This window comes from Dromiciops gliroides, chromosome 5 (assembly GCF_019393635.1).
Source record: "Dromiciops gliroides isolate mDroGli1 chromosome 5, mDroGli1.pri, whole genome shotgun sequence".
NCBI classification, from domain to species: Eukaryota; Metazoa; Chordata; class Mammalia; order Microbiotheria; family Microbiotheriidae; genus Dromiciops; species Dromiciops gliroides.
The window spans coordinates 208,346,888-208,369,984 of NC_057865.1; the positions used below are offsets into that span (position 1 = coordinate 208,346,888).

Consider the following 23,097-nt stretch of genomic DNA (forward strand, 5'->3'; position numbering starts at 1 on the left):
TTTTCTGCTCATTTAGCCACTGTCACGAGAATACCACTATGGCAATAATTTTGGGTACATAGTGGCCTTCAAGCCATTTGGTGGGAAAGAGTGGAAAAAAGTAACAGTTACTAATCCAGATATTGGCCGGTATGTTCATAAAGATGAAACCATGTCCCCTTCCACTGAGTTTCAAGTCAAAGTCAAAGCCTTTAACAACAAAGGAGATGGGCCATTCAGTCTTACAGCAGTCATTTATTCTGCACAAGATGGTAAGTAAAAAAGACATTGCAAATGAATTTTGTTTTATTTCTGATCTTAGTAGATAAGTTATATAGACAGACTTGTGTGCTACTTTCTTAACTGCTAGTGAGAAGTGTAATAAGTGAATTATTAAAATTTTGGAGGTTAATTCTAATTCCTTTCATCTATGAGACAGCATTGAAGAATATCTGATTTCGAATCAGAACCTGGGTCCAAATCCTGGATTTGATACTTATACCTGCATATCAGATCACTTCTCTAGGGTTCAATTTCCCTCATCTACAAAATACTCATTTTGTATTATTGGAATATTATTGGAATAACATTCCTGCCAATTTTATCCATGACCCTATCTTTATGAAACTAGTATCTATGATACTATTATTTTATTTCCTTGAGTAACTAGATCATAGAACTAAGACTATATTCCCTCTACTAGTACAATTTGCAACTTTTCCATGACATTTTATTCATGTTCTTCCTTCAATCCTCTATAAAGAAACATCCCAATCGTCTATATTCCCAAATATGGTCTCATCACCATATGACTAACATATTCAAGTCAATGAAAGAAATATTCTACCTAAATTATTTTACTTATTCAATGTCATGACAATATGGAAGAATTATTTTATAGCATTAGAAAAAATAAGAACAAAATTCATCTGGAAGAACAAAAGGTCAAGAATATCAAAGGAATGAATGAAAAAAAAAATGAAGGAAGGGAGCCTAGTTGTTGTTGTTCCGTTGTTTCAGTTGTTTGACTCTTTGTGACCTCATTTGGGGTTTTTTTTTGGCAAAGATACTGGAGTGATTTATTATTCCTTCTCCAGCTAATTTTACAGATGAAGAAACTGAGGGTTAAATGACTTGCCTCAGGTCACATAGCTAATACGTATCTGAGACAGTATTCAAACTCATGAAGATTAGGCCTCACTCCACTGCCAACATTCCACTGTGCTACCTAACTGCTTCCAGCCTAGTAGTACTATCTTATAAAATAGTAATCATCAAAACAATTTGCCTTAGAAATAGAGTGGATTAGGAGGCAGCTAGGTGATGCAGTGGATAAAGCACCAGCCCTGGATTCAGGAGGACCCAAGTTCAAATCCGGCCTCAGACACTTAACATTTACTGGCTGTGTCACCCTGGGCAAGTCACTTAGCCCCAATTGCCTCACAAAAAGAAAAGAAATAGAGTGGATTAGATACACAATACACAGTAGTTAATGACCAAAGAAATCTAGTAATCAAAGATCTGTACTTTTGGGATGAGAACTCACTATTTGACAAAAATTGCTGGGAAAACTGGAAAAGAGTTTGGCAGAAATGAGACACATTTCACACCATATTCCAAAATAAGCTCAAAATGGGTACATGATGGGCAGCTAGGTAGCGTAGTGGATAAAGCACAGGAAGACCTGAGTTCAAATATGGCCTCAGACACTTACTAGCTGTGTGACCCTGGGCAAGTCACTTAACCCCCATTGCCCCGCAAAAAAAAATGGGTACATGATAGGTGATATCATAAGTAAAGTAGTGAAGTATGGAAAATGTACCTGTCATATCAGTGGATAAGGGAAAAGCTTATGAACAAACGAAATAGAATCCTTTTGATTACATGAAATTAAAAAAGTTTTGCATGAACAAAACCAATGCAATCAACATTAGAAGGAAATCGGGAAAATGAAGGAAAAATCTATAGCAAGTTTCTTTGATAAAGACCTCATTTCTAATATATGTAGAGGATTGAGTCAAATTTATAAAAATAAGAACCATTCTCTCATTGATAAGTGGTCAATACATATGAACAGCTTCTTTTTAGAAGAAATTGAAGCTATCAATAGTCACATGAAAAATACTCTAAATCACTATTGATTAGAGAAATGCAAATTAAAACAACTGATTACTTCACACATTTCAGAATGGCTAACATGATAGAAAAGAAAAATGACAGAAGTTAGAGGGGATGTGAAAAAAATAGATACACTAAAGCACGGCTAGGGCAGCTAGGCAATATAGTAGATAGAGTACTAGGCCTGTAGTCAAGAAGACTCATCTTCCTGAGTTCAAATCTGACCTCAGATCAATTGTGAATTGATCCAACCATTCTGAAGAATAAGTTAGAATTTTACTCAAAGGGCTACAAAACTGTGTATACTTTTTGAACTGCCAATACCACTACTCAAAAAAGATCAAAGAAAAGGAGGAAAGACCAAATATTTATAGCAGCTCTTTTTGTAGTGGTGAAGAATTAGAAATTAAGGAGATGCCCATCAATTGGCTGGACAAGTTGTGGTTTATGATTGTGATAGAATAATATTGTACTATAAAAAATTATGAAGGGAATGGTTTTAGAAAAGCTCATGCAAAGTGAAATACATAGAACCTGGAGAATATTATATACAGCAATATCATAACAATGACCAATGAAAGATGTAGCTACTCTGATCAATGCAATGGTCCAGGATCATTCTAAAGAACCCACCATGAAAAATGTTATCTACTTTCAGAGAGACAATTTATGAACTCAGTGCAGACTGATTTTTTCATTTTATGTTTCTTGCTTTTTCATATTTTTTTTTGCAATGTGGTTAATATGGTACTATATTTTGCATTACTTCACATTGATATGCCTTTTCAATGGGTTAGGGGAGGGAGAAGAGGGAGGAAGGGAAAAAATTTAGAATTCAAAATATTTTTAAAGTAATGTTAAAAAATAAAAGCAAGGTTATATTTATATAATCATAGTACATTTTGTATTAAGTAAATGTAATACTGACAATTAAGAAACATTTTATCAATTCTTCAGCACCTAGTGAAGCTCCTACAGATGTGAGCATAAAAGTCCTATCTTCTTCTGAAATCTCAGTTTCTTGGAAACATGTTTTAGAAAAAACAGTGGAGGGCTATCAGGTGAGTTCAAATTTTATTGCAGAAAATACATTTTTCTAAAATAAATTTTGTTACAATTGTCATATTGTCATATTCTATTACTCTATTTCCTTTGACTTACCCAAACAATTGATTTTAGATAACAGTATAGATTTGTGTGTATGTGTGGTAAATACATGCATACCACCTATGTGTATTCTGTATGCAGATTCTTTCCTTTCCTAAGTTAATTTTCTGGCCAATTAATGGTTAATTGCTAATAAGTAAGCAAGAGGTTACTGCCTGCAGGAAAGGGAAAAACATTCTGAGTCCCAGTCAGAGTCATAGGAAATCTGGCACCTGGGATGATGTAGCCTCCAAATGTCAATGACTCTGCTAGCAAAATTGCAAGGTGAATATGAAGTCAATATTACAACTAGAAAGAGAATATAACCCATTTGTTGAATTAGGCAGAAATAGATTGCCTAATTGGAATAACTGGATAATTGGAAAGAAGTATCAAAAACAAGAGACCTGAATAAGACCCACTTTCTAACATGAACAAAACTGTTCTCTCATATTATAGAAAGGTTATTAAGATTATATAAAGGTCTCATATAAAGGTTATTAACATGAGGTCCATGAGCTTGTTTTTTTCTTAGCTATTTTTGATAGCTATTTAAATATAAATATGTTTACCTTTGCAATCCCGTCTACTATGTCATATGCATTTAAAAACATTATTCTGAGAAACACATAGGCTACATCAGACTGCCCAAAAAAGGTTACATTTAACAAAAAAGAACACCTGTTCTACTATATTTTATTGCCTTCTTACATGTAATATCCCTAGAGCTCAATTTCCTCATCTATAAAATGGGCAAAAGTCTTGAAAATGCTTCCTATTCCAACAAATGTTGCATGTATTCTTTAAAAGTGAGTATCTATAAAAAGTTGGAGTTGATTTCTTAGATTCTTTCCAGCTTTATTCATGCCCTAGGATTCAAAAAAATAAGGCAGAATGTAACTTCAACTAATTTAATTCAATTAGAAGACAAAATATTTATACACACAAACACATATATATATATGTATATATATATGTAGATAGTAATATTTTTTCTTTTTTTTCTTTCTTTTTTTTTTTTTTCGTGAGGCAATTGGGGGTAAGTGACTTGCCCAGGGTCACACAGCCAGCAAGTGTCAAGTGTCTGAGGCTGGACCTGAACTCAGGTCCTCCTGAATCCAGGGCTGGCGCTCTATCCACTGCACCACCTAGCTGCTCCTATGTAGATAGTAATATTAAAGTAAGAAGATAATGTTGTGGGCTGATATATTACTGGAAAACTTTTTATATCTATTCTTACATACACACACACACACACACACACACACACACACATGTCCTTCTAAAAAGTATACCCACAACATTATCTCTCTTCCCTTTCATAGCCAAACTCTTAGAAAAACTTATTTATACTATTTCTACTCTCACTCGCTTTTCTTTCTTTCTTTTTTTTTTTTTGGGTGAGGCAATTGGGGTTAAGTGACTTGCCCAGGGTCACACAGCCAGCAAGTGTCAAGTGTCTGAGGCAGGATTTGAACTCAGGTCTTCCTGAATCCAGGGCCAGTGCTCTATTCACTGTGCCACCTACCTGCCCCTTCACTCACTTTTCAATCCTTGTACTCTATCTTCTCATTTTACCACAAACTGAAATTACTTTCAAACAGACATTGATCAACTGTGAAATCCAGTGACACTTTCTCACTCCTCATCCTTTTTTACATCTCTGCAGCATTTTGACACTGTTGGACACCTATTCCTGGATACTCTCATTTCTGCATTTTCTTGGCATTGTTTTTTCATTGTTCTCCTCTTTGCCTGCCATTACTTCTCAAGAATCCTTTCCTGAAAGAAAAAGAAAAAAAGAATCCTTTCCTGAGTCACTAAGGATGTCCCAGCACTTAAGAAAGCATGCCCCAAGGCTCGGTTCCTGTCCCTCTTCTTTCCTCTTCCCCTATACCTTCTTTCTGTGGTCCCATCCACAGAACATTCATATCCACAGAGTGTTAATTTATCCTTTAGGCTTATGAATCCCAAAACTATACATACAGTCTTAATTTCTCTATTGAGTTCTAGTCTCAGTTCATCAGTCACCCAGCATACATTTTTCCCTGTATTTACCTGTATTGATATTTCAAATTTAACATGACCAAAAAAAAAACCTTTCCTTCAAAGAAAAAACTATTTCCATCAAATCTTCCTAATATCTTTTTCTGACTTCAGTATGTCATTGACATTATGATTGAATTAATATGGATACTCTCCAATGGCATAGCTCATGATAAAGCCAAACATTTTCATCATGTGTATTCTTGCTTCCTATAGATTCTTCATGGAAGGGGCAAGGTCCTTTCAGTTCAGCCAACATATATAACATCCCTTTCTGTCACTATGTGGCCAGTCCACTTTTTTCCTCAATCATTTGTATTTCTAATGAAATCCTTTATGTTGTTTCTACTGCATAATTCTTTATTTGTAATATGTTGTAGCTTCTTCATACTGACCATTTGTCCTATGGAGGGCAAAAGGACTATGGAGTCTTTTTGATGAAATGCAGCTTTAATTTCTCCAGCACTAGAATATTATGATGTTCCATTATTCATTTAACATATAAAATATCCATATATTACCAAAAGAGTATTGATGTTAAAAGAGGAAAAGCAATATTGTTCAATGAAGAACTGTGAATGCCTTAACTATTCTCAGCAATAAAATTATCCAAGACAATCCCAAAGGACTAATGATGAAGCATACCATCCACTTCCAAATTAATTGAACATATTAATTGAACATTGATATTGATTGAACATAGACATGCTATTTTTCACTTTCATTTTTTCTTTTATTAGAGTCTTCTTATAGAAAATTAATAATAAGGAAATATTTTACATAATTACACCTATATCTTACCATCTCAGAGAGGAGGAGGAGAGGGAAGGAGAGAGGGAGGGATGGAATTTGGAACTCAAAATTTTAAGTAAAAATATTTTTAAAAAATGAATAGGGGACAAGGAGGTGGAACAGTGGATAAAGCACCGGCCCTGGATTCAGGAGGATCTGAATTCAAATCTGGCCTCAGACACTTGACACTTACTAGCTGTGTGACCCTGGGCAAGTCACTTAACCCTCATTGTCCTGCAAAAAAAGAGAATAGATCCACTTAAAGAACTACACAGTTCTCCCAAGTCAAACCATATTATTATGTTTCCAAGACAATTATAACAAAGATAATTGTTCATATTCAGTGTTTGTCCAAGTGTATTTGATGGATATATATAGAATGTGTATATGATTCCTATCTCATTCCCTTATTTTTTCCTCTTGGGTGGATAATTAAGCAAAAATCTTTTGATTATTCTGGGGGTTGATGCAATCATCTAGATGTCAACTAAATGTTGCAATCAACTAATGTCAACTAAAAAAAGGGATAACTGGCCCATCTAGAGAAAGAAGAGGTCCTTACACTCTATACTGAACAACTTCCAAAAGAGAAGCAATTATAAAATATACAAACATTTTAGCTTTTTGATGAAGTCACGTTTCTGTTTCTGATTCATCCAGCATCTTCAAAAGTGTAAAAGTATCTGTATGTTTATAAACTTTGAATAATAATGACTTGTTATTTCATTCACACTTCACATGGCAAATTGTGGACTGACTTTTTGAAAGAAAATTTTGAAATATAGTCCATAGCCTTCATATTAGTTTTAAAATATTTTAGGAAAATGCTACACAACATACTATTTTAATCACTATTTTAAAATTCAAGGGACCTTAGTTCCTAACAGTAACCCCAAGTGATCACAACATGATTTTTAAACATCCCTCCTATTTAGACAATTATTCAATTATTTATTGTTGTTGTTGTTTCTGTTCCTGTTGTTTATTTATTATTAACATTAATCATAACAACAGCTAGCTTTTCTTTTTCTGTTTTGAGGTTTGCAAAACACTCTACACATATTATCTTATTTGATCCTTATAGCAATCCTAGAAGATAGGTGCTGTTATTGTGCCTATTTGCAAATTGATGTGACAATTCTTTGATGTCTAGCTTCAATGTAGTTTTGTTTTTTGTTGTTTGTTTTTTTTTTGGTGAGACAATTGACTTGCCCAGGGTCACACAGCTAGTAAGTGTCAAGGGTCTGAGGCCAGATTTGAACTCAGGTCCTCCTGAATCCAGGGCCAATGCTCTATCCACTGTGCCACCTAGCTGCCCCTTCAATGCAGTTTTAAAGGATATGTCATTAAGTATATCATTTTAAGAGATAAGACAACAATAGGCTGTTATAGATCATTATTGCTTTTCAAGCCTTGTCACTTCTCCATCAGATTGCTCTATAGGTCAGATCCTTAGAGGGAAGGTGCCCTCTTAGGTCAGCATCTTTCTTTCTAATACTCACAATCCCTCATCCAGTAGTTTTTCTCTTTACTTAATATCATCTAATTGATTAGATTATTTATTTATGAAGACATTTACTGAGAAGATATAGCAAGTATTGACACAGAAGAACATCCTTCCCAAAACCAAAGCACACTCTACCCTTGGTAACCACTTGGTTCTGTGAGATTTAAAATTGACTATAAGAGCATTAAACTTCCCCTTTAACTTTTTTCCTTATATATCTCCCATACCACTAAGAAAAGAAACCTCTGAGTTTTAATCAGTGAGGGATTAGCCTTTATTGTTTAGACAACAAACAGGTGATACCACTTAGGGAAATAGGAATGTAGAAATACAAATGAATAATCTTAGATCTAAGCTTAGTCTATATTCTTTTTTAAAACTCACCGAATCCCAAAACTGCCTGCCAGGCCAAGAACCAGAGCCAATCACCAGAATGCACCATCACTGCTAAACTCATAAGCCAGAGTGTGCGAGACCGAGCGCCAACTTCCGTTCTACCCTCCATTTTAAGTTGGCGTCCCGGAAGTACAGCGTACTTGGACATGCTCTCCGGACAGCAGCAGGTGGGCGGCCGTTCGTCACGGTCTCCTCCCCAAAAGGGCGGTCCTTCAAAAGGCGCTTCAGTAGTATGCTGTTTTTTACCACATTCCCCACTTTGTTTCATTTGAAAAATGAAACAGCCAAAAATAATATCCTATGCTAGTTAATAATATGTTAATATCAATATAGAAAAAGGAGAGAGAAAAGTTTTGTCCAGAGGGGCAGTCCCTCATGAACGTGACGCTTTGACATTGGTCTTGCAGAGAGAGGGCCTCTGCAGAGAGTACATGTTACAGATGGTATATAATAACAGAAGGAGATAACAAAAACTAACAAAACAAAACTGTTCATATAAAGTCTCTGAGTTCTCTTGTCTTCTTGAAGTGGTAAGATGTCATCAGGAGGAAGCTGGATTCTGGTCTGGAAAAACTGGGCTCTGGACTCTGGACTCTGATCTGGAAAGCTGGATTCTCTTCTTTAATTGTTTAAATTGCTGGATTTTTACTAACCTTAGCATAGCATTGTCAATGATCAAATTAATAAATTCCATTACAGTTCCTAGGTTCCTAACTAAGTTAAAATTCACTTACAGAGGGTCATAGCCAATGACCCTTTCTTATTTGCAGGATGTCATATCTCAATTGCTAGTTCATACTGGACTGGGTCAGCACTAAATCCTCATTGAACTTAGATGGTAACCTAATGACAGGTTAAGGTCATAGCCCAATCTGTTCTGTCTCTAATATTCATTCACCCAGAACCAGGAAATAATACTGACAACAAAGATGGAAAGAGATTCATGCTCACATGGCAGCTGAGTAAGGAAAGTAGACTCTGCCACTGCTGCCTCTACCCTCACCTGGAGTCTTATAGAAGTTCTTCCTACACTTTCCTGATCTTAAATGATTAAGCACTGAACATTGGAATAGACCTCTGGTAGCTCTTATAAGCTTCTAAGTCCACAAGATTGTTATTTAGTCCATTTGGCAGTTTGGTAATAATGATTTGATAATCATTCATCAAAGACCAGAAAACAATAAATACAGCAGAGTAGAAAAACCCAACTGCAGCATGCATTCATAGCCGCATAGCAGTTATGTAAGAAATAGAACCTGAAGTACCTCTCATACCTAGAGTCCCACAGAAATTCTTTGTCCTTACTCAAAAGCCGGTGTGGAAGAGAGAGTCCTTTTGGGAGGTTTTTTTTTTCCCCAGGCTTTTTTATGAACAATCATTTCTGGCTCAGAAGCCAGTTAAAAGACTTTTTGTCACCTTGCAGTAAGCCATCTCTGAATAGGGGGAAAGTCCTCTCCATATTCATGCCTGGAAGGAAACTTACTCGGGTTCTACATGGATTGAAACCGCACAGAGCACACAGCATGTGCTCCAAGGCTCTCATTCTCCAGTTCCTTCAATGCAAAGTACAAAGAAATCAGTACAAAGTAATTTCCAGTGCCAGAGAACACTAACAACTGTAGGTTTGAAAATACTTCATATAGAAGTTGTTCTCTAACTTATGCTTTGAAGAAAATTAGACATGAAGGATCACCTGGGGAAAGGTAGGATCTGGGAGATGGAATATTTTGCCGAGCTAAATAACCTGTCTGACTGGGTAATAATATGAAATAAGACTGCAAAGGTAGGTGGGAGCCATATTTTAGAAGATCTTAAATGTTTGATAGACAAAAAAACCAAAAACCAAAAAAAAAAAAAATGGAGCCATTGAAGATTTCTGAGTAAGGGAGTGGCATGGTCACATTTAGGTTTTGGAATTCAGTAAGCATGAGGTGGATGCATGGAAGAGGAACAAAAGTAGAAATAGAAACTAAGTAATTTGTACAGTAATTTGACAACAAAGATAGAAACAGAGATGCATGTTCACATGGCAAATGAGTAGGGAGTACAATAATTTTATACATATTCTTCCTCCTATCATACTTATAAACTCATCAAAAACATGGATTGCTTTGTATCTTTGGATTTTGCAGGATATGATGTTTGTTATATACGAGCACTTAAAAAATGTCTCCTGACTGTTCATACAATATGTTAAAAATAGATTATTGGGGGGCAGCTAGGTGGCGCAGTGGATAGAGCACCGGCCCTGGATTCAGGAGTACCTGAGTTCAAATCCGGCCTCAGACACTTAACACTTACTAGCTGTGTGACCCTGGGCAAGTCACTTAACCTCAATTGCCTCACTAAAAAAAAAAAAATAGATTATTGGGGTCAACATTTGGGGCCAACTTTTCCAACCAACTTTAATGGTTATAGTACTTTTAGAAAATATTAAAAAGGATGTTTTTTAATTGCTTTACATATTTAAAATATGAATTTTAACAAAATGCTATAACTAAACATTTGCAGATTCGTTATTGGGCTGCACAGGATAAGGAAGCAGCTGCACAGAGAGTTCAAGTCAGCAGTCAGGATTATTCTGCCAAACTGGAAAATTTGCTACCTGATATGCAGTATTCTGTGGAGGTTAGGGCCTATAACAGTGCAGGATATGGGCCCCCCAGTGATGTGGTTGATGTCTATACAAGGAAAGCACGTAAGTATGGGTGTTTTAATTTTAGAATACCTGAATATAAAAGTTCATTTCATCACAGTCTAGAATCCATCTTGGGGGGGAAATTCCGTCTGAATATTAGTATATTTTCCCTATTACTGCCTTTCTATGGCCTGGAGCATTTTTATTTAACTAAGAAAGGTAAAAAGAAAAAAATACCCTTTTGTCAATTCTTATTGCCATTATAGAAATAAAATGAGCAATAAACCAACTTTATAAAAGTTTGTTTTTGGAAAAACTTAAAAGATTTAAGTAGCTTTATTTATTGCATGTTTGTAAACAATATTATCATAGAAATGGAGGCAAGCATATATGGTAAAATAAGAGGAAACAAAACCACCCATCTCTCCCCCACAATTACTTAAACAATGATCAAGTAAGAGCAACAAACTGTGTAGTGATTGGAAAATCCAAGTAGAAACCACAGTGAGTTCAACCAGGTCAGCACAGAGAAACAGCCACAGGCCTACAGGCCAGGAAGACCAATGCAGAGATTCATCTAATGTTGCATACCAAACAAGAGCAGAAACAGGAGGCAACAGTCACATTGCTCTGCCCTGGAACACGACTGAAGCTAGGACCTATAGCAATAAGGAACTTGTGGTGAATTAAGTGCCTAATGCTGTGAACTTTGCTGGGAGCAGGAAGAGAGTCATTCAATAGCAGTGTTGCTTCTATCCTTCAGCTGAATACCAGATCTAGCATTGGCTGAGTCACATAAATTTATGAAAAAGAAGTTTGCAAGGGTGGCAACGAGTAAGCCTGTATCTCTGAAGTGGAAAACTTTCCAAGAGTGGGGGCCAGCAGCAGCCTACTGAAGCACAAATCATGGGCAAACCTGCTATTGTGTCAACAAGGCCAAACTCAGACCAGTAGGACAGTGGCCACATTTTACCCTATATACAGAGTTACAGTTTTGTGGGGCACCTGAAATCCTTGAAAAAACAGTATTCAGTAATCAGAGAAAGCAGTGGCAATACCCCAGAGAATATAGATTCAAACCAAACAAGACCCCAACATTTATTCTAAAAATGGGCAGATCCTGGCTCAAACAAAATGGCAAAATTTGGGAAGAAAAGCTATCATGAAAAAAAGGGATACCCAAGAAACAAACTCAAAAGAAACTAACTTCCCAACATCTGTAATCAAAGTCTCAAATAAAAATACAGGTTAGTCACAAGGTCAACTATAATTATCGAAAAAAATAAAATTCGTTAAAAATCATAATATAAGTGAAATTTGTTCTTTAAGTATTTGGTAGAATTCACTTGTAAATACATCTGGCCCTGGAGATTTTTTCTTAGGGAGTTCATTGATGGCTTGTTCAATTTCTGTTTTCTAAAATGGGACTATTCAAGTCTTTTATTTCCTCTTCTGTTAATCTGGGCAATTTATATTTTTGTAAGTATTCATCCATTTCCTTTATATTATCAAATTTGTTGACATACAGTTGGGCAAAATAGCTCCAAATTATTGCTTTCATTTCTACTTGATTGGTGGTAAATTCACCCCTTTCATTTTTGATTGTGATAATTTGATTTTCTTCTTTTTTTAATCAAATTAACCAATGGTTCATCTATTTTATTGTTTTTTCATAAAATCAGCTCTTAGTGTCATTTATTAATTCTATAGTTTTCCTACTTTCAGTTTTGTTAATCTCTCCTTTGATTTTCAGAATTTTTAATTTAGTATTTAATTTGGGATTTTAAATTTGTTCTTTTCCTAGCCTTTTTATCTGCATGCCCAATTCATTGATCTCTACTTTCTCTATTTTATAAGCAATTAGAAATATAAAATTTTCCATAAGTACTGCTTTGACTGCATCCCATAAGTTTTGGTACATTGTCCCATTGTTGTCATTCTCTTTGATGAAGTTATTGTTTCTATGATTTGTTGTTTGACCCACTCAGTTCTTTTAGTTTCCGATTAATTTTTAGTCTATCTTTTCATGGCACTTTATTACATGTAATTTTCATTGCATCATGATCTGAAAAGTATGCATTAACTATTTCTGCCTTTCTGCATTTCACTGTGAGGTTTTTGTGCCCTAATACATTGTCAATTTTTGTGTAGGTGCCATGTAGCCCTCAGAGGTATATTTTCTATCCCCATTCAATTTTCTCCAGAGGTCTAATAGTATCTAACTTTTCTAAAATTCTATTCACCTCTTTAACTTCTTTCTTATTCATTTTGTGGTTCAATTTATCTGCTTCTGAGAGGGGGAGGTTGAGCTCCCCCCCAGTTTTGCTGTCTCCTGTAACTCACTTAACTTCTCCTCTAAAAATTTGGATGCTATACCACTTGGTGCATATATGTTTAGTATTGATATTACTTCATTGTCTACAGTACCTTTTAGCAAAATGTAGTTTCCTTCCTTATCTCTTTTAATTAGATCTATTTTTCTTTTGCTTTGTCTGAGATCAGGATTGCTACCCCTGCCTTTTTTATTTCAGCTGAAGCATGTATTCTTTCAATTTTATCCTGTGATTCTAGTTTATCAGGGCAGTTCTCCTTGATAATTTCCTGGAATGTGTTCAGATTTTTTTTTCATCATGGTTTACAATTCTTAACAATTCTTAAAATCTCTCTCCTTGATCTATTTTCCTGGTCAGTTGTCTTCTCTGTGAAGTATTTCACATTTTCTTCTATTTTTTCATTCTTTAGATTCTTTTTGACTGGTTCCTTCTATCTCATAGAGTCATTAGCTTCCACCTACCCCAATTCTAATTTTTAAGGCATTATTTTCTTCAGTAAGCTTTTGCACCTCCTTTTTTATTTGGCCAATTCTACTTTTTAGGGAGCTATTTTCTTCAGTGGATTTTTTCCCCATTTTGTCAATTTTTTTTTATTTGTTTTGTTTTAAGGAATTGTTTTCTTCAATTTTTGTGCTTCCTTTCCAAGGTGTTGACTCTTTTTCATAATTTTCTTGCATAACTCTCATTTATTTTCCCATTTTTTCTTCTACCTCTCTTATTTGATTTTTTATATTGTTAAGGGCTAAAATTCTAGCTAGTCTGTCTAAAATATTTAATGAGTGGTCGCCAATAAATTATAAGCTTTAGCAAGAGTTAGACTTTTAAGCATTTATTAAGGAGAATAAGAATTTGGTAAAGAGAGAGAGAAAGGTCTAGATTCCTATCTATTAAAGGGAGAGCGCATTTCTAGCTCCCTTCTCCGCCAGAGTCCAGAGGAAAGAGAGCGAGACTGAGCGCCAGTCTCTTCCTTCCTCCTCCCACTAGCCCGCATCACTTCCTGACTCCTGGTCTTGCCCTCAAAGACCTTCCCTTCATGGGCAGAACTCCTCTACAGTAAGTATCCAGCAGGTGGCGTTATTCCAATCGTTACAATATCCTTTTTGAGCTTTTCCAAGAGGCTTTTTTGTCTTGAGACAAATTCATCCTCCCCTTTGAGGCTTCACTATGTAGGCATTTTGACAGTATTATCCTCATCTGAGTTTATGTTTTATTCTTCCTTCCCTATCATCATAGAAGCTTTCCATGGTATGAGTTCTTTTCTTTTTCTTATGAACAGAAAAAAATCAACAGAAAAAATATGAACAAAACAGAAAAAAGCCCTTTAAAATATGAGTATATTTTAGCCTATTTTGTGACTTTTACAGTTGAGCTCTGCTCCTGGGACACAGGGACCACTGTTGTGAGCTTCTTCTGCAGAGGAATATGGGCCTAGTCACTAGCTTTCTGCTCTGAGGCCTCTGAGGCTGGAGGATTCCTCAGCATTCTGGGCTTTCTCTCTGCTCTGGGATGGTTTGACATAGTTGCACCTGTCCTGTGCATGGCTCTCTATCTAACAGTTTGCCCTCTCACCCGAAGCTGGGGTGGGGGTGGGGGTCTCACAACAGCCTGCTGAAGGGCCTCAGATGCTAATCTGTGCTGTGGCCAAGAGCCTCCTGCTGACTTGCCTAGACACCCTTCATGCATACTCTTTGACCTGGAAGTACCACTACTGGTACTTCCAAAAAGAGATTAAAAAAAAAAAACAAAAAGGAAAGGGATGTAGAGGTACATGAGTACCTTTTCTGGTGGCAGGGAGTTGGAAATTGATGGGCTGCCTCTCAGTTGGGGAATGACTGAACAAGCTGTGGTATGTGATTGTGATAGAATACTATTGTGCTATGGGAAATGATGAGCAGGATGCTCTCAGAGAAACGTGGAGAGAATTCCATGAGCTGATACAAAAGGAAATATCCCATGTACAAAGTAACAACAATGTTGTGGGATGATCAGCTGTGAATGACTTGGCTATTCTTGGCAGTGCAGTGATCTGGGACAACTGTGAAGGACTTATGATGAAGAATGCTATCCCATCCTCAGGGAAGCAACTGATGGTGTCTGAATACAGATTGAAGCATAATTTTTTACTTTGTTTTTCTTGAGGGTTTTTTGGTCTGTTTTCTTTCACAGCAGACTGGGGGTGAGGATGGATAGAGAGAATATATATTAAAAATAGATGTTAAAAATTGTGTTTACATGTAATTGGGGAAAAACCATATACTAATTTGTTTCGTTTTGTTTTGCGGGACAGTGAGGGTTAAGTGACTTGCCCAGGGTCACAGAGCTAGTAATTGTCAAATGTCTGAGGCTGGCTTTGAACTCAGGTCCTCCTGAATCCAGGGCCAGTGCTTTCTCCAGTGCACCACCTAGTTGCCCCATCTAATTCTTCTTCTTCTATTTTTTTGATAAATTTTTTCAAAAAGATTATAAAGATAAAAGGGTATAAAAGAAAAAAAACTTGAAAAACATACAACAACATAGAGATTCTGAAAATCAAAGAAATATTTGACAAAATTGAGGTGAAAAATTGAATAAGACCACAAGCCTTTTAAAAATATTCTACTAATTTTACTTTTAAAAGAAAGAAAACCAAACTGTCATCATAAAAATTAAAAGAGAATTCACATAAACAAAGAAGAAAAATATAAAATTATTAGAAAGTTTTTTCAAGTATATGTCCAAAAATGATAACTTAAATGAAATGGATGAATACTTATAAAAATATATATAACTGATTAACCAAATCAAATAACCCAATTTCAGGAGAAGAAAATTAAAAAACAATAAATGAACTTCAAAGGGGGGAAAAAAGCTAGATGAATTTAGAAGGAAATTGCATCAACTATTTAAAGAAAAAATATTTTACATGAACTTTTTTTTAGGAATAGAAACAGAATAGATTATAGTCTCACTTTGATACAAATATTGTCTTGATAACCAAACACAGAAAAAAATAGAAAGTGAACTATAAACCAATGTCCTGAATGGATAAAAAATTGTAAAGAAAATACAAGCAAAGAGGCCACAGCAACTCATGTAAAAGATTTGGTGGGATTTATATCAGTATTGCAGGGTTCGTTAAATTACCAGAGAAAAAACAATAAAAATCATACCTTTAAAAAATTCAAAAGAAATTAGGGGAAAAACTCAAAAAATTCCTACAAAAACACTAGAAATTGTAGGAATAACTGTTAAATATTAAATAGTTTCTATGTAAAACCAAGAACCCACATTATATGTAATGGATATAAACTAGAACCTTTTACAATAAGATTAAGAAAAAAGTGAGGATCTCCATTATTGCCATTAATATTTGGCATTGCTTTTACAAATGCAAGAAAAATTAATTGAAGTGATTAACATAAGCAAATAAGAAACAAAATTATTGATTTTGTTGATTATATGATGATCTTAGAAAATCTTTGGGAGTTGCATAAAAATTAACAGAAACAATTCATAACTTCAGTAGACTTGTACATTATAAAATAATTGCACACAATTCATCAACCTTTCTACATATTATCATGAAGAGAAAAAAAAAAGTACATACCTTGACTTTTAACTCTTAAAGTGAGGCACTGCTTATACAGTGGAGGGTGCACTGTCCCAAGCTTCAGGGGACAGTATGCAGAGATACTTCTAGGGTTTTGTATGTTTTCAGTTCTTCCAAGGTGGTATGATTTAAGGAAAGGTATGTTTACTACTCTCGTGGCCTGTGCTCTGGTTTGCAAGCAACCAGTAGCCTGCTTTTCTGCCCTGGAACTATGAACAGTGTCCAGCTCCACTGTGGCTGCAAGCTCTAGTACTAGTGTTCCTCACCAGCCTGGGACCACCATCCAAGACTGTGACCTGGATCTAAGTATGGACAAAATAACAGAATCCTGCCTCAGTGCTAACATCTCCATCTGGCCAATTGTTTGACCCCCTTACACTCTGTGGGCTGAGTACCAGAAGCAGTTGTTTCTGCTGCTAATTCAGTGGCTCCCAAGGCCTGCTCCTCATTTGCTGGGGCTGAGTCTGTACTGGCACAGCCTGTGCTGGACTGCACTCCACTCTCACCCTAGTGTGACAAACCTTTCCTCCAGACCTTCTATGTTGTCTTTGGCAGGAAAATTATTTCACCCTGTCCTTTTGTGGATTCTGTTGCTCCAGAAATTGTTTTATGGCATTATTTGAAGATGTTTGGAGGAGTCTTGGGAAGAGCTCAGACAAGTCACTGCTTTTCCTTCACCATCTTGGCTCTACCTAGAAATTATATTCCAAACAAATGAACATTTTACTTGGAATCAGCAAAACCAAAGTCAAAATCCTGTCAGAGAAATTTACTAGCTGAGGATAGATGAGGATAATAATAGCACCAACTTTTTTTATGAGGATGAAATGAGGTAACCTATGTAAAGTGCTTTGCAAACATTAATATACCATTTAAATGATAGTTATTATTCTAGATATTAGATAAAATAGCTGATAATCAGTAATCAGATAGTTAAATAATAATATTTGACAGAAACCCTTAGGAACACTGGAAAATGGTCTGGCACAAGTAAGATATCATCACTTCACATGAAATGCCAAGTTAAATGGATACATAAATTATGTATAAAAGGTCAGAACACAAATTAGAAGAGATTGGATTTTGGATATAAAAAGGTTTTATATAAATAATACCAATAACGTAAAAATTAGAATGAAACTAGTAAGTAGGGAAAACAGCAACAGGTTTCTCTGATAAAGATCTCATATGGTCAGAAATTATGAACAGGCACTTTTCAAAGGAGGAAACACAAAATATCAATACCCATATGAAAAATGCTCAAAATCATAGAGATAAACAAAGCAACTCTAGAGTTCTACCCATCAGATTAGCAAATATGAAAAAAAGGAAAAGTAACAAATGTTGAAGGGACTAGGGGAAAATGGGCACATTGATACATTGTTGATGGAGTTGTGAATTGGTATAGCCATTCTGGAAAGCAATTTGAAACTATGCTCCCAAAGACACTTAATCTGATCACCTATGCCATAACTGTCTCTGTCTCGCTGTTTTAGTGACAAAGCTTTAGAAGCTAATAGGATGCCATTTAATTGAATAATAGCTGGATAAATGTACTGTATGTGAATATAATTTAATATTATTTTACCATAAAAATTATGAGACAGTTTCAGACAAACCTGGAAAGTCTTATATGACTGATGAAAAGTCAAATGAGCAGGAACAAGAAAATAATTTATTTAATAGCAACAATGTAAAGAAAAACATTTCAGAAGACTAAAGAACTCTGATCAATGTAATAACCAATCATAATTCCATAATACTAATAAAGAATGCTATTCACCATCTTACAGAAAGGTGCTATTCTCAAGATGTATAATGAAACATTGGTTTTTAGAGATGGTCAATATAGGAATTTGTTTCTAAAAAGTGTTTTGATTTGTGTGTGTGTTTTTTCCAATTAAGATAGAGGAAGGTAAAAGGGAAAATATGAGAAATAATTATAATCAATATCTTGGAGGGGGACCCAGTCTTGTCCCCTTCTTTCTTAGTCATTTCTTTTCCCCCTTTCCTGCCACTCCAAGATCCAGTTCTCCTTGAAACTTCATCTGGGTCATGACTCTGGGCAAGTCACTTAATCTTCATTGCCCTGCAAAAAAAAAAGAAAAGAAAAGAAAAGAAAAGAAAAGAAAAGAAAAGAAAAGAAAAGAAAAAGAAACTTCATCTGGGTCAAAGAATTTGGGTGGAAATTGATCTATTGATCTAGATGACAGGACTTTACTGATGAAATTTAGCCTGCACCAATCCCCACCAAAGTAGAAATCATTGTGGCCCCCATCAGCATGAGTGGGTTCTGTATTATTTCTCTGATGTCTTTTGAAAACCAAATTTTAGTGACCTAAATCATGTGTTCCCAGACTTCATTTTAATGTAATACACCTCTAATCATGTCAGCCAATTAGATTTGATTGCTATGTGATGGCCCTCCTACAGAGGGTCCCACCTGTGATCCCACCACCATTAGAGGTCTTTGGTCTGAGATTTGTGCATTGACAGTCCTTTTATTAATAACCTGCTTGCCTATTAATAAAATGATTAAATTACCCCCAAATTAAGTCTCATATTTTTAATTGTAACAGTTATAACTAACCATGAAGGGATGAGACTTTTCACCCCAGATTCTTAACAAGGAGCTCTCCTTAATTAGGCCTACATGGAGAAATTCTCCACAAGGAGAAGTCCCTCTTTGGACTCTGGCTATGATCTCTCACTTTTATACCAAGAATTAAATTTGTCAACGTAAGGTATGTCTGTCCCTATTTTTGGTATTTGTTATATTCCTGTCTCTGTTTGGGCGTGTGTTACTACAGTTGTTATTCTCAACAGTCTTATTAGTTTCTTCAGCACAGGGACAGAGGCATGTGGATTATATGCAAAATTATTTTTTGGGTCCTTCAGATGTCTGGGTTTCTGTGGACAGTTCTTGTGCCATACTAGTCTTGTTAATTGAGCATAACCCAGACTTTCTTGCAGGAGTTCAGATAGAAAGAGCCCTAAAGTTCTGGCAGAAACTGTGTATATGTGTGAGAGGCAGAGGTGTGTGTAGGGTGAAGGTAAAGAAAACTGCCCAGAGGATTTTTTTGTTGTTGTTCTGTGAGTCTGCCATTATATCTAGAACATTATGAATAACAGTGCTGTATTTCCTGTTTGTCTTTGTCTGGGTCTCTGTCCATTTGTGTGGAGTTTTCTAAGATTAGTTTAAGAAAAGGAATTTGAAAAAGCAGGGAATTTTTCCCTCTGAATAAAAATGGCAAGGGTCTCTTTTATGCCTTAGTTGGGGAATCAGTTCCAAGTTGATAATACCTTAGACGAAGCAGCCTATTGGCTTGGCTTTAGCCACCTACAGCTGATTCTTAGAAACATGCCCATTATCTCAAATGAGGGTAATTAATGAAATACTTTAAACTCTTTTAGGATGTTTAAATTAAATCTAGAAAACTGTCTTTGCTCCCCAATCTGACATTGGGGCAATGTGTTTAAAACTGCAAAAAATAAGTTTTTTGTCTGGTAAGACACCTTAGTTGGGATTTTATATCATATAGCAGTGTAAGCATTTTAGGACTTCATTGATTTGTTTAAAATGTATTAATATTGTAAAAGCTTTTTAAAAAGTAATGTTGAAAAAAATTTTTTAAATTAATAAAAAAAAGAAAAAAAAGAGAAAAAAAGTAATGTTGGTAAAGAATGTGAGGAAAATACAGCTCTCTTATGTGTTTTCTAAAATTATTGCTACTATTATGTTTTATAAATGAATCGTTATTACTGTGTTTTATGAATTAATTGATTGCTATCGCAACCTGTTTCAGCAATAAGCATTTATTATTAATTAATATTGTATGTCAGTAAAGTATTTGACCTTGTTTCTTATTTATTCTTCTTATTTGACCTTATTATTATTAGGTTTCCCTAATTTCTCATGGTTTCAGGCCTTCAGAAAAACATTGGCCTAAGAGGAAGAGCACACACCAAGAGAAAGAGTTTAGAGCTAAGAGAGCAGGTAAAGAGAGGGCAAAAAAATGGCATGACCCTGGCATGGCCAAGGGTTTTATCCTCTTTAGATAGAGGTGGGTCATTATACATTGATCAAAGCTAATTGGTTAACATCATTCTATTCCATTGGTTGACATCACTTGAGGGTGGTCTAAATTAAAAGGACCTCTACAGATGACCCTCACTCAAGATGCCTAAGGCAAAGTCCATTATCTAGGTGTGGTCCTTCACTGTGCTAGACAAAAATAGTCTCCATTTCTTTTGTTCCCTTGGGTTTGTCCCAGACAAGATTTGCTGAAGTTCCTCAAGAACTAGACTTTCTGGAGTTGGGGGGGTGAGGCAGGGGAGAAAGGACTGAAACTGATCTCTGGGTCCCCCCAAGAAATTCATTATTAATAATTATTAAGTAAATTATAAAGTGCTAACCTTCCCAATCCTAAAAAGTTAAGATCAGCAAGACAGCAAGAAGGGTAAGTATGAATTTTTAATTTTCAAAACTACTAAGGAGGCAATCAAGGATTTCTTTTAATCATTTTCCCTACATACATTCCTATATTGGGACTGTTTAGCTTTTTTATTTCCTAAAGAACACCTGAATTTTCTTTTTTTAGTGAGGCAATTGGGGTTAAGTGACTTGCCCAGGGTCACACAGCTAGTAAGTAAGTGTTAAGCGTCTGAGGCCGGATTTGAACCCAGGTACTCCTGACTCCAGGGCCGGTGCTCTATCCACTGTACCACCTAGCTGCCCCACACCTGAATTTTCTAATAGGCAGATTAATGAAGAGAATCCCCTGGGTTGAAATCAACTCCTTAACTTTGGGGAAGTAGGGCTTAATAATAAATGCAGTCTGAGATATGTTTGAAATGTAAAGGAAAGTAAGCAGTCTGAGTAATGGGTTTGAAACATTAGGAAAGAAAAAAAAGACAAGGGAAAATATAAAAAGTGAAGAAGGATTAGGGACAAATAGGCAGTTGACTCCATGTACTGTAAGCCCCCCTGTCCCTGGATAGTTGCTCTAGGTGCCCTTGTACCAGCTTCAGATGGTTTAAGCATGTGAGGAAATTTTACTTTGTTTTTAATAAAAAGATCGAGAATGAAAATTTTGTAGCTTGATTTGAAAGGCATGACAAAGTTACAGGGGACTAGGTTCAAAATGGAGGATGCCCCTTTCATTCTACATAGCAGTTTCAGTTAAAGGAGGAAGGAAGAATCTGATATCCCTAAAGATAATAGTTAAAACCTGTTATTATATATTATATAAATACTGCCACTTTTAAAATCTTTTGCAGTGGAATAGCTGAAAAACAGGAAATCCCATCATACAAAATGCTTGGAATAAATAGCCCTTGTGCAATAAGCAAAGTAATTAAATAATTAAACAAAATTAAATTAAATTAAATAATTAAAATTCTGAATTAAGGTTCTATGTCATATTTGGAAAATAGATCCAGGTATAATTAAATTAATTCTGATCTCATTTAAAGTGAAATTTATTGTTGATGTTGTTTGCTATGTGGTTTTAATTCAAGTTAGCCCAGTTATAGGATTTGTAATGCATATAATTAATTAATTAAATTAATGAAAATGGGCAAAGACTATTGGAATTTTGTGCTTACCACAATTTGTGTGTATCCAACTCATTTTATAAGTCCAAGCCACAGCACAAAGTATCATGGAGACATCCCAGATCGCAACATTGGCACCAATTGGACTTAATAATAACCAGGCAGTCTGCTCTCAAGTGCATTCTTTTTTTTTTTTTTTTGATGAGGCAATTGGGGTTAAGTGACTTGCCCAGCGTCACATAGCTAGTAAGCTAGAGGCCGGATTTGAACTCAGGTCTTCCTGAATCCAGGGCTGGTGCTCTATCCACTGTGCCACCTATCTGCCCCTCAAGTAAGTGCATTTTTAACACGCGGTCATACCACAGTGCCGACTGTGACACTGATCACTCGTTAGTTTGTTGTAAAGTACGGCTCCGGCCAAAAACATTGCATCACCTCAAACCAACAGGGTGATCTCCTATTGACACTAGCAAAACCATGACTCTCAGCAAGGTGGATCACTTTTGAGATCTCTCAAGAATGCATTGATCGTGTCTTCTCCTGCTACATCAGCTGCTGAAAAATGGAAACAGATACATGAGAGTGTCCACAGACTTGCTCTTGACGTCTTTGGGAAGAGGACCAGCAAAACGAATGACTGGTTTGAAGTCAAGTGCGGTGAAATGAATCCCTTCGTTGAGGCCAAGCACAGAACACTCATTGAATAAAAATGATCCCCAAATGAAAGTGCTCTTCAGAAACTACTTGCTTCGAGAGAAGAAATGCTTAGGGAATCACGAGGCGGTATGCGAACGAATACTGGGTTGAGCTCAGTGAGGGAATACAGGTTGCTGCTGACACAGGAAACATCAGAGGAATGTATGAAGGCATTAAGAAAGCTTGTGGACCCACGCAGAGCAAGACAGCTCCCCTCAAGTCCAGCACTGGAAAATACATTATGGACATAGTTAAGCAAATGGAAAGATGGGTAGAGCACTTTTCTGAGTTGTACACCGTC

General features: G+C 35.8%; 1 protein-coding gene across 2 annotated transcripts in view; it reads left to right on the forward strand.

Moving 5' to 3' along the window:
• Positions 1 to 23,097, forward strand: part of CNTN1 (contactin 1) — a 253,372-nt gene that overhangs the window by 195,208 nt on the left and 35,067 nt on the right. For both annotated transcript variants that reach the window (XM_043966352.1, XM_043966353.1), the window contains 3 exons: positions 17 to 251; positions 3,055 to 3,158; positions 10,496 to 10,682. In XM_043966352.1, coding sequence (XP_043822287.1) covers positions 17 to 251; positions 3,055 to 3,158; positions 10,496 to 10,682 — 526 coding nt within the window. The remainder of the gene's footprint in view (positions 1 to 16; positions 252 to 3,054; positions 3,159 to 10,495; positions 10,683 to 23,097) is intronic.